We start from the raw sequence: 13,472 nt of genomic DNA on the forward strand, positions 1-13,472 counted from the left end.
AAAAGGCGGAAAGTGTAGTGTATCGTAGTACGTATGAGAGCGGCACGCGGAGCGAACAAGCTGTCATGTATAATACACACACAGCTAAGTTGGTATGATGAGTGATGGAGTATGTGTGTGCGTATGTGTGTGTCGGAGCACGCCGTGCTCCGATATAGAAGAGACTCACTCTTGTGCTAGTCGCGCTACCGCACGCCACGGTTTAGGCAAACCGATCGAGTATCCTTTGTACATACTACGCATTTGTAATACTTCTATTAATATAATAAACCATTATCTCTTTATCATTTAACCTAAGTGTTTCACTCATTAATCGTATTAGTTGAATACATCACAGAAAATAATTTCGAACCGTAGTTTACTGTCCCCGGTTTCATCATTGCGTGAAAATAACGCTGGGTCGTGGCAATATTGCGCTCATTGTTACTACTAGAATCACAGAAAAGTCGGCCACCCACGTGCTTTGTTGCCGCGGAAATATTCGACGTACGAAAGTAAATACACGGTGTCGGAATTAACCAATTTTCGCGCATCGTTCTCCAGAATATAAATAAACTGACCTAGAATTTTGCGATGAACAAGCAATACACTGTCAAAATTCGGGTGGATTCTGTTCGTTTCTTCAAATCATTTTTCTGTAAAATAAGAGTGATAAGCCTTTGTCAATAAGGCTGCACTTTGACAGAATCGGGTTGATTCGATGATCATTTTCGAAAGAATTGCAATTTTTGCGCTACATCATCTCGTCGTCGCCGCGTCGGCAAACGGTAATAGCGGGATCTTGATCGGCCGGATCGGCCACGCGTGAGCGTTTGCTAACCTCCGCGCTACAACGGTTGTCACTGGCAACCGATGATAACAAAATGCTTGTTAACCTCCCGTTATGCTGTTTTCGTGTTGATTATCATTGATAATTTTGAATGCGGACGTTTTTGTCACGCTTCTCTCAATACAGATATTTTGAAACTACTAATCTTGCTGCTCGCCTAGCTGCAAACAGAGAAAGTCAGTCCAACGAAACTCATCGCGCAGAATCGTCAATGACATATCGTATACCGCTACCTGGACTCGGGTGAAGTTGGCGCTGGTCGATTTTGCCAGATATTTCAATTCCACCTGTTCCGCCAGTTAGTACCGAATTTTCGACAAAAAGTTCGAATTTTGAGATTTATTTCTGGGTGATTGGTTTGACGAATCCCGGAAAATTTTTGATATCCGCACTCAGGATTTTGCGTATTTTCAGAAAAAAAAATTAAACCCTATTTTTAGTCCCGAAATCGAAAATTTTTTTTTCGCGCGCAAAAACGGTTGTTTTTAAAAAAAATTCGACTTCGCTATCGGAGAGATCGTCGCAAATCCTTTGAAAATCATGCAAAAAATTTCTCAAATTATCACACGGCTAGATTTTGGAGGGGCACCCTATCGTGGTCACCCTGTATATCGCATCTTTATCTCTGTCTTTCTCTTTATCTTGCAGTTGGTCTGCTTGAGCCACCTGGGCTCGTACCTTATTCTCTATTATCTCTTATCTTGTCCCTTTCTCTTTCTTATTGCAAGTAACTTCACGACTGGTGGACTATTACTTACGCATTGTGAATGACTATCGCTTTATTTTATTATCTTTCTCTTCTAGAATATCTAAATGTCTAATATCGCTGTATAGCAGCGTGTTCTCTTAAATGATCAATTCTCATCTTCATTATTGAGCATCACTATTTCGCTATACTTTTTCTGATTTATTCGTATCTGTTCCTGTACCTATTACCTTTGATTGATTTATCTTAGTGAGTGTACCGCGTGAGCGATTTTACATCGCCGCGCGGTCCCGCTCGTCGTTCACTTGACATTGGAGTATTGCGCCGTATCGCCTAACATCTTTTTCATTATTTTCTTCGCTAATACCGCTGATCGTAGTTGTCCGTGGTCTCTTCGGTTTGTCATATGTTGCATATTAATTCTCTTGAATATTATTTGCCTTATCTTAAATTATCTTTTATCGTACCGAATATTATCTCTCTTCCTATCGCACTTACAGCAAACTAGAGACTACGTATTATCTGTTATTCTCTATATCTTATAATAATTTTTTACTTGGCCTGTTTCCTTGCATTTACCTTGTAATTAATAATTCCCTGCCTCTGTTATATCGCTGATAATTCTGGTAATGTGATAACTATTATAATTTCTGTATTTCGAATGTTTCTTATAATCGCTTTTCATATTTTATGGTTCATTTGATCAATGCTTAATTTAAGTACCGTATATCTTTTCCTGTTCTGCCTGTTTATCATAAAACCGTGCTAATCATTACCTCGAATCATAGTATCGCGAGCCTACGCATATTTCCCGCTTATTTTGAAAACGCTCTGTTATTTGTTAAATCTCTCGCTTAACTTTTCTCTGGCTATAAATATTGTTAATGACCGCATCTATCTTAATTGTATCTCAATCTCTTCAGCTATTTACTTGTTACTAAATTCATCGCTTCTTAATCAATATATTCGATACTATTTCTGCTTCACCTGTTTCTTATTTTATCTATTGGATTCGACCCCGCCCCTCTACCATTACCTTGTCCATACTGAGCAAGCTGTGCAAAACCGTCGTAGAACCTGACCTTACCTTTACCTATTACCTTTACCTTTACCTTTATCTTTTTCTCTAATTATCTATTCTCTTTGACGCATGTGCGTCTGGCGCCCAGCAATCATATCTTTCCCTTATCGTATCTCTTTATGTCTAATTATTCAGGTTAGCGACTGCGCCGTAGGGTAACCAATTATCTCATTTCTATCGTTTTACCCTCAACACCAAAAATTGGTTATATTGTATGAGATGGTAATTTTAGCAACGCCCAAATTACCATATACAATTCCGAACCACCGTTGATCCGTGTAGATTAGTCTGAACGCGAGGCTCACCGAGAGCGCACCTGTCCACAAATCTTTCTTCAAATATAATAAACACATATATTACAACAAAAACCTCATGTTTGCCACATGTGTTGGTTGTCGTTGCCATGCATACGCCGGGATAAAACCACGAACTGGCTACATTGCGACCACATAGCTAGGTTGGTTTGGCCATGTAACCGCCATATAGTTGCCACCTGAGATTGTTACCCGGGTTGGTTTGTCGGGTCTCTTGCTCAATATTGGGTGTTGGGATTGTTCTGTTGTTGACGATTAGTGTTATTTTGGAAAACTCTTGAATCTTGGTGGATTTTCGGATTCTGGGGATATTGGGACCGATTTGAGCGGCACTTATCGTTTGAGTGGCCTTTGCGGCCACACTGCGTGCAAGTTGTGTTGTTGCGCTGCCTCGTTCTGCACTCTTGTATACTATGACCTGCCTTCTTGCAGTATCTACACACTACTAATGCGAAACGTTGTTCAGGACAATATTCATCGATGTCATCGGTTAATTTACATATACTACATTTTATATGGTTTTGTGTTTCGTAGTTAGTATCACGGTATGAGGCTAGTTTAAGTCTATCTGATAATAGTTTTTCAGTCTTGGTGGCCGTGTCTATAGCCATTTGTAGGGTTTGTGGATTCTCATGAGCTACTCTTATTTCTAATTCGTCTAGTAACCCTTTGATAAATCTTAGTCTTGCGGTCTCTTTGATATTTTTCTTTAGCACTTGAGCAGCACTGATAGATTCTGAGGCATCTATTGATTCGCACGCTTGTCTTAACAGATGTTTTATTCTAGCACCGTAATCTAGAACACTCTCGTTTCGCCTCTGTGCCGATTATGCGAGGTCTAGCTGGATATCTGGGAGGTGTTGTTTAGATGCGTAGGCCTGTTTCAGGCAGTCTAGCAAATCTCGAAGAGAATCCGGATTATCTGACTCTATATATTTACTCGCGTCGCCTTCGATTTTCGTGCGAATGAGTGTGGAGAATAAATTCAGTTCTCTGGCTGACAGCTTGTTTTGCGCATTCTACTTTAGTTATGAATTCGGATACGGGCATATCAGTGCCATTGAACGTGGGTATCAGAGCCAATGCATCTTTAAGAGGCAGGTGCGGAAAAGTGCTTTCGGTAGCCATGTTGTAAATTTTAATCTAGGATTTGTCGACTTACAAAGTGAAGATGAAGAGAAGGAATGGAAGAAAATGTTGCATTATTCCGTAAGGATGTTGGTCTAGAGATTTCGTGTCTGTAGGCGGTGATGACGTCGGTGTGCGTTGTGTTGTACTAGAAGTCGTGAAGAATGAAGATGTCGTTGTAGTAGCAGCAGGAGATAGTTTTTCAGCAATATCGATTTGGAGGTACGGATTTGTTTGTGACATTCGTGTGAATCAGAGATCGTTGATTGCGTTGAACGTAGAATATGGCTTTCAGAGTGTCTTCAACACTATCACACAGTGGTATTACTTTTGTATTAACATCACTGAGCTTGCACACTTTGGAACCGGTCTATCAGATAGCACTTCATGCATAGCACACACGTAAAATTGTATCACTGGATTTCCGGAAAGCGAAGGCCACCGCTGCCACCAATGTTACGTCCGTGAGTAGAGTTTACTCCTGAGCGAAATGAGTAACCTGGTTGGCTTCGCTTTTACGTTTCAGATCAACCGAAAATCAGGATGAGGATACAATAAACTTGAGTATGTTTGATATATCGATGATATGTTTATTGCGTGGAACTTGAGATACCGATAGGAATGAATTGTGTGGTGCGAAAGATATATAAGAAGTCTAGATGTGGAGTTGTCGAGAGTTAGAATAGAAGTGTCGCTCGAGACTTGAAACGTACGGGTGCAGAAAAGGTGTTACAATGCTAGAAGTAGGGAATGGAATTTGATGAGTAAGCGCGATAGTGAATAGCGTGAGACTACGTAGATATAAGAGGACAGGACAGAGACCATGAGATATGTAAGAACTGTGGGAGAGTTAGCGAGTAGGAAAAATAGAGAGAAGTGGTATGCTGGACGTAACACCCATAAAAAAATATTTAAAAACTACAAAAAATCAATTCTCCACTCTGAACTATGGCTCCAAATTTTTGTTTTGTGACCTAGAAATTGTTACTTTCGTAAAAAAAAATGATAACCGGCGTTTTTTTAGGACCGTAAAAGGGTTTGTAACATTTTTTTTTTTTTAAAGGATGATTGGGACGAAAAATCTGAAAAAAATGGTGGGTGCTTTTTTCAGGTTGTAGAATCATACAGAAAATAATGAAGCAAATTGGCAAGGGTCAGGGAAAATGTCCTCTCAGTTGTCATGAGATACCTCATATACATGTACACTCATAACCTTGCGTAGAGCCGACTTACATTTTCATTGATTCTGCAAATATTTGTTTACAGCTTAGACCTTGGCATAGCCCTCGCGTTCCACAAATTTATGGTTGTTTCTTACAGTAACCTCAGCGATGACAGGATTTTCAGAATTGTCTTTTTAATCTCTTAATGCCGCACAACGAAAATTTATACAAAATATTCTGACCACGTGGCCTGAAACGCTTCGCAAAACCGGTTCCTGCTTCCTGCAAGGATAATGGCTCGGGCGAGGCGCATGCGCACTATCGATAGAACCTTCGCGTCAGTGTTCAAATCCTACAGTTTTGTCTGTGCGCCTAAGCTGTGCGCATGCGCCCGATGAGACTAGCGTTCCCGCCACACTCGACGTTCCCGATTTCCGGCTTCCTCATACATCCACATGGCGAAGGACACAGGTGCGGACGGGCAACGGTTGGACGTCGATAGGCCGTTGACTCGCACAATGGCGTCTACTCGTCAAATAACTCACGCTCTCGTATATTATACTAGTAATCGTGTCAAAAAAATCGTGCCCGAAAAGTCAGTGGTGGACTTTCATCCGAAAAGTGAAACTGATTTTGAGAAAAAATTGAGATACAAAGTATGGTTTGACAGGTAGGAGCCTGGAGGGCACAACCTGTTGCTAAAAGCATACGTGCTATTGCTGGGCGGTAAGTACTACTACATAATTATAACTTGCACAATTTTCGGACCCAAAACATCATTTGCAATGAAGAAAAATTATAAGTACTATAGTATACAGCAAATAATAATAACGATAAAAAAAATATATATATACATGTATAATATATATAATAAAACGTCTTGACGAGCAGCGCACATCATTATCGAATCCGCTCAATCCGCGGCATGGGAAGTCTTGAGCCCCGGGGTATTGGCGGATCCGTTAAATTGATGAATCAGAGCCTCACGATCCACCCAAGTTGATATTTTCTAAATACAAACAACAACTGCCCGGTTACCGAGTTTACGCGTCCTAGTTCGAATCACCTCGTGGCGTCTTTTGAAAACAACTTATGAACATAATTAATGAATAATCAAAACATGTGCCAACAAAAAAAAAAAAAAATTAATCGGAGTACATTGGCACACATCACCTTTTGGTGATTATAGCCATTAATTCAATATAATAATATTATACGGAATCTAGGACGCTGTTGGTCTTTTCAGCCAAATACTGATATATTTAGAGCCAAATGATCTTTTGCATTTCCTCGCTACCTCGTGGTATATTACACACATGCCAACGTGTTGCATATGTGTATGTAATTCTATGATTGTGTGGAATGTAACAGAGAAAGGGAATCTCCGCGGCGTAGCGCCGGGCTGGCGAGTGGCGGGGAGTGGGAGGGGGGGCATACACACGTCCGTTGCGATGAAGAATATTATACTGTGCGTCGTGTCCATGGGTAATAGGCACTGTTGCCGATAGCGATGTTTGCAGCACGCGCTAGTGTTTGCTCGAGTTCTGAAAAGTACTGCGTCGTCAGGAACTGCAACCAGGGTGACTGATCGAGCATCAGCCCTCACATATTCAAACGAATTGACTGATTTGTTTTCGTTTAACTTCATAATGACGCGGTACTCTTCAGAACTCGAACAAACGCTAGCGCGTGCTGCAAGCATCACTATCGGCAACAGTGCCTATTACCCATAGAGGACCTGCGTGACCTTGGTGATTAGGAACTAGCGCTCATGGTGGCGAAATTTAGCATCTAATATGTGAGACAAATTGAATTTTATATTGGTCATCGTACTAATACATTTATAAAGTAATTATTAACTTTAAAAGTGTCAAACATCATTATTATTAAGAGTGGATTTCAAAAAATAAATGCCTCGGATATACGACAGTCATCGGATAAAAAAGGCGAAAATTTATTTGTAAGTAGGCATGTGAAAGATGATGAAGAATGGAAGTCTGGACTTACTAGTTTGATTAAAGCTAAAGTTAGACGTCAGACTAAAATTAAATTGCATTATGATGTTACACTTGATGTAAGTTTTTAATTAATCATTTTTTCGTTTATTATTCTTATAATTATTATTAATATATTTCATTCGAAAATTGTATTAAGGTTATATATTTTAATATTTTAGATTGATGTTAATCGAACTGTTATTGACAGGCAATGCAATTGCCCAGCTGGTTTGGGCAAACAGTGCAAACATATTGCTGCTGTCATCAATTTCATTAATTTTGAGAATGCTGAATCAAAGACAAGTCAACGGTGCCAATGGAATGTGCCTTCGGTGCCGAAGGATAGTGATAAATGAGTAAGATTTTCTTCTCTGCATGCACGATGTAAGGAGACTGTAGTGTGTAGATGTTATGTTTACCCTTTCAATCCTTTGCTTCCGATGAGAAGCCCGTAAGACGGCAATGCCGTCTAATAAATGAGATGCTGGTGTGCAAATCATTAATCTACGAGAGAATTTTGTTGAAAATATGTTAATTTACATATTACATACATATTTTCACATTACATATTTTCAACAAAATTCTCTCGTAGATTAATGATTTGCACACCCGCATCTCATTTATTAGACGGCATTGCCGTCTTACGGGCTTCTCATCGGAAGCAAAGGATTGAAAGGGTAAACATAACATCTACACACTACAGTCTCCTTACATCGTGCATGCAGAGAAGAAATTCTTACTCATACAAATCGGGCACATGAAAACAAATTTGAACTCACTGGTTATGAGACAAATTAATGACAACAGAGTCAGGGCGGCTAGGTGGTCTAGTGGAGTAAGTCTCCGGTAAAGCATCGCTAGATACCAGGTTCGATTCCTGGCTCCGTCGTTAATTTTTCAAATTCACCAGTTGTTCAAATTTACATATTTTCGATAGTGACAAATATTGTAAAGGACGTAAAATAAGCGACTTAATCCCAAAGAAAGCTCATCCAAAAGAATATGATCCGGTAGATTTAGATCATTTAAATATTATGTGTTCGTTGAGTAATATGTTGAAAGCCGCAAGAATGACAGAATCAACTAAAACAGCAAATTCAATAATTAGAGAATTAATAAATACTGTGGTGGATACAGTATGTGCTCGAAATTGCCTGAATTTATATGCACACTTTAATAATTATCATGCAAGTTTGCCAATATATTCTAGCAATGCGTCGTTTGAAAAAATACTCCATGAAACTTTTTATGATAATAACATTACTAATTCATTAGATCAACTAGATTATATTTATCTTAATACAAAAGGACAGTCTGAGTGTAAAAAATGGTATGATGAACGAGCAATAACAGTATCAGCTAGTGGTGCTCATGCAATTAAAACTTGAAGGTCTAAATTCAATGAACTTGCTGATTCTATGACAATGGAAAAAAAGATGAAAGGAAAAGGACTAAAAAATGTGTTACATGGTAAGAAAAACGAAGAAAATGCTCGGGAATTTTATAAAAAAAATAACTGAATATGATGTAGAAGAGTGTGGTCTAGTGATTCATTCTAGTCAACCATGGCTGTGTGCGAGTCCTGATGGAGTGATTATTGTAGATGGTACGCCTACAAAAATTTTAGAAATAAAATGTCCAATTTCTGTGCAAAATAAACCAGTAATTAATAAAAAAGGACAACTGACACACCCTTACCTAGAATTTAAAGACAATGATACAGTATATTTGCAAAAATCTCATGCATATTATACACAATGTCAAGAATTGATGTATTGTACTGGTCTTCTTGAATGTGATTTTTTCATTTAATATCCAAATTTAGAATATACTTTGATAACAATAGCGCGAGATGAAGTTGTTTTGTCGTCATTCATACCTAAATTTGAAAGTTTTTATGTTAATTATTATATTGAAAAGTTAATTTGTAAATATGGTATTTAAAAGTATAAATTGTAATATTAGAAGAATTTTAAGAAAGTTTTAAAAAGGCTAATTTCAATGTTATCATTTTTATTACATTTCTTAGAAAATTTTAATAAGAAAACAGAGTTTATAAACAAATAATTAAAAAAGTTATTACAATTGTAGTGTAATATAAAAATATAAGCTTGTTAAAATAATTTTATGTCTTTTACTCTGATTTAAAAATAGGTTTTTGTAAATTAACTAATACACAACATATGTGAACTATATCATCAATGTGTGGTAAGAGATCAATGTTAATTTTATCCAAAATGCTGTACACTTTGATCCTGGCAATACATCGTTCAACGTGGATTCTGAAACCTGCAATATTATAAGTTTTTTCTATTTCATCTTTAGTTAAGTGTCCATTATGTAAAAATGGAGGTGTTACAATGATTGCATTAGGTACATCAAGAGAATTTTTTATTCCAGGAAAACCTTTATCCGCCGTCACTTCATCACCTGGTTCTAGTAATTTTAAAAAATTACTATCATTAGTAATAAAAGGGTCACTAGATCTTCCACCGTAACACTTAGATTTAAATGATAACATTCCTGAAGGTGTAATTCCCAGTAAAAATTTCACCGTGTATCCTGATTTATAATCAGAATACATGTGATTTCGTATTAACACGAGACTAGGTTGTTCGGACTTAACACATTAACGACCGGTAGCCTATTAATAGGCTTTTCGTCGCCAACGCTTACCGACCGGTAGCCGATTAATAGGCTTTTCGTCGCCAACGCTTACCGACCGGTAGCCGATTAATAGGCTCTTTCTCGCCGACGCTTATCGACCGATTATTTTGTGTTAATCCTGAAGTTAATCGTTAAGTTATGTTATGTTGCTCAGTGACGTTAGTTGCGTTGCTTTGCTTTTTAACTTGCTACAGAGTTATATCGTTTGGAAAAATTTACCGTTCGCAATGACTGAAAAAAGTGACACCGGAGAGTTTTATTTAGATGATTTGTCAGACTGTCCTGACAGTTATTCAGAAAGTGATAGTGGTGACGACAGTGATAGTAGCGATATCATAATTCGGAGACGAAGGTGTGTATTGCCACTAACATACACTGATTCAGAGGAAGATGAAATAAATATTATCGAAAACGATGTGAATAACAATGAAAATGACGATGAGGTATGGTCGACGAACGACGAGGCAGTAATTCTGGAACCGTTCGAAGGCAGCCCTGGGATAAAAATTATGCCAAGTTCTCCAGAAAATATAATGGACAGTGTCAATTTATTTATTGGAAACGACTTTTTCGAACACTTGGTGATAGAATCCAATCGATATCATTACCAGGTCATGGAAAGATATAAAACTTCATCAAAACCAAAAAAATGGACTGATATCACGGTACCGGAACTGAAGAAGTTTTTAGGACTAATAGTTCTAATGGGACAAATAAAAAAAGACGTTGTATACGATTACTGGTCAACTGATCGAACTATTGAAACTCCATTCTTCTCACAAACAATGAGCCGAAACAGATTTGTGCAAATTATGCAGAGCTGGCATTTTTCGGACAATAACAACATACCGCACAATTCACATAGGCTTGCTAAAATCCAACCTGTGATTGACTATTTACGGCGAAAATTTACTGACGTGTATAAACCATGTCAGCAACTATCTTTGGATGAATGTATAATCCCGTGGCGGGGCAGACTCTCGATTAGGACGTATAATCCCGCAAAAATTACTAAATATGGAATACTTGTGAGAGTGGTGTGTGAAGCTGTCACAGGTTATATATGTAATTTTCACATTTATGCCGCTGACGGAAATAAATTGGAAGACACGGTCCTAACGGTTATTAAACCATATAAAAACGTGTGGCACGAGGTTTATCAAGACAATTATTACAATAGTGTAAAAATGGCTAGAATTCTCCTAAAAAATAAAATACGAGTGTGTGGAACCATTCGTAAAAATAGAGGTCTTCCTAAATCATTACGAACATTACGGTTTTCAAGAGGACAATACGAATTTCGCAGGAATGGCCAAATCTTGTTAGAAGTGTGGAATAATGGCAAAAGAAATGTGAACATGATCTCTACCATACATTCTGCACAATTGATGGAATCCACAAGCAGAAGCAAAAGATCAGCAGCCCTGATACAAAAGCCTAATTCGATCATAAATTATAATAAATATATGAAGGGCGTAGATCGCGCGGACCAATATCTCTCATATTATTCCATTTTCCGAAAAACAAAAAAATGGACAAAACGCGTTGTAATGTTTTTCATCAATTGTGCACTATTCAATTCATTCAAAGCATACACAGTGCTAAATGGAAAAAATATTACCTACAAGAATTTCTTGCACAAAGTGGCAATTGCGTGGACGGAAGATAATGAAACGGAAGATAATTGTACGGAACACGATAACAACCTGCCCAGTCCTGTACTTACAAGGAGAGCACCCATATTAGACCACCCCGGCAGACTATCGAATTTGAGGAAACACAAACTTATAAATATAGTGACAAGTGGTCGAAGTGTAAAACCACAAAGACAATGTAGAGTTTGTGCAGCTCATAAAAAAAGAAGTAGAACATGTTTTGTTTGTAAATTTTGCGAAGTTCCATTACATAAAGGCGACTGTTATGAACGATATCATACTTTAAAAAAATATTAACTATTTCCTATGTGTAGTAACCACTGTAATACATAAAATAAGTATAATTAAGCGTTACAGTATAACATTATTAGAATAAAAGATTTTATTAAATATACTTTTCCTATAATAACAGAAAGCAGACAATTTCATTTAAACACATAACACGCACAGACACCCCCGCGTGACACTCTAAACCAGAACAGAGCCGGCGCGAGAGCGAATCCGTGGCTGAGCGGCCGGTCGGACGTGCGTATACTGTTGAAACGCTAGCGGTCGGTAAAGTGTTAATTTCTGTACAGTCTATTATCACTCTACAATTAGGGTAATGTATTTTAAATGATGTTGGCATAGTTTCTTGTATGTCTTCTTTACTTGGCCAGAAAATAAAATTCCGAGTTTTTTGTGCTAGTACAGACAGCACATCGTAAAATATTCTAGAAATACATGTTGGATTAACATCAAAGAAAGTAGCAATACAGTCAAATGATAAACCTGTCTTGATTTTAATTAAGAAAATTAACAATCTTTTTCAAGGTTTATTTTTCTAAATTTAATTGGTGGTAACATATCTAAAAATAATTTAAAAACTTCTGGTCTTACTCCAGTTACAGCTACAAGTTGTTTATCATTTTTTATAGAATCATATCCTCGAAATCCTGACAATAAAATTGGTACGTCAGGTCTACTACTTTTATCTTTTGTCACTATGCCAGTTTTTAAATTATTAGTAGGTGATATTGTTGTCTGAGTTGAAACATTATTTGACCCACGACCAAAGTCACATGAAAAAATAAACTCATTACTAATATGTTGGAATGACACCACTTGAATTGATTTATTTGACGTTGATTTAGTGACAGTTTCATTTATATTTGTTGTTGACTGAAAACTTTCACATAAATTGTTGAATAGTTCTTGTTCATCACTAACACAAGGTGAAACTTCAGATACTGATTTTCTTTTTTTCCAACGATTAAAACGATCCAAGTTCACAGTTGAAGGCTCCTTACGTTTATACTTGGTTGGAAAAATTGTTGGATAATATGCTGGATGATGAGGATCTTCAGATTTATTTCCTCCAATAAAATGATGACTACATATTCTTGAGTTACTTGTAGGCTGCCATGGGGTACCATCTGGACTAAATAAAATAATTAAATTAATATCAGAATAAGCATATACTTATTGTCAGCAGATATACACTTACTTAATACGATTCACTGCCTTTATCCACTTTTGTCGACGTTCTAATAAATACGGTTTTGATGGAAACGAATAAAATTTTATATTCACATCCGTTTTACTGTAAGTGTTGTGACACATTACAACACAACAACCGGTGTTACCAGATCTTGGTTTGTTTTTAATATTTTTTTCACTCATAATCACTTAACTATAACTTAATAATCAATGTTTATTGCTTTAATATGGTCATTGTAAAATATTTAAGTCATAAATTTGTAAATATTGTAAAAAAATAATTAATAATAAATTACATGCTTCGTCAGTTACTACTAGAATACATGTTTACAAATAGCTTTACCTCATGTATGAACTCACAAAATCAACGAGAGAGGCGCCACTAGTCTCTACGCAGGTTCTCTATGGACACGTACGCATAGTATAATATTCTTCACCGCAACGGAAGTGTGT

General features: G+C 37.2%; 1 protein-coding gene across 1 annotated transcript; it reads left to right on the forward strand.

Moving 5' to 3' along the window:
- The first annotated feature begins 10,112 nt into the window (after positions 1-10,112).
- LOC124219696 (piggyBac transposable element-derived protein 4-like) lies at positions 10,113-12,964 on the forward strand. The gene is made up of 2 exons (XM_046627649.1): positions 10,113-10,769; positions 12,938-12,964. The coding sequence occupies exons 1-2, from the start codon at positions 10,113-10,115 to the stop codon at positions 12,962-12,964; spliced, it is 684 nt and encodes a 227-aa protein (XP_046483605.1).
- The last annotated feature ends 508 nt before the right edge of the window (positions 12,965-13,472 follow it).

Source organism: Neodiprion pinetum, chromosome 1 (genome assembly GCF_021155775.2).
Source record: "Neodiprion pinetum isolate iyNeoPine1 chromosome 1, iyNeoPine1.2, whole genome shotgun sequence".
Taxonomy (NCBI): Eukaryota; Metazoa; Arthropoda; class Insecta; order Hymenoptera; family Diprionidae; genus Neodiprion; species Neodiprion pinetum.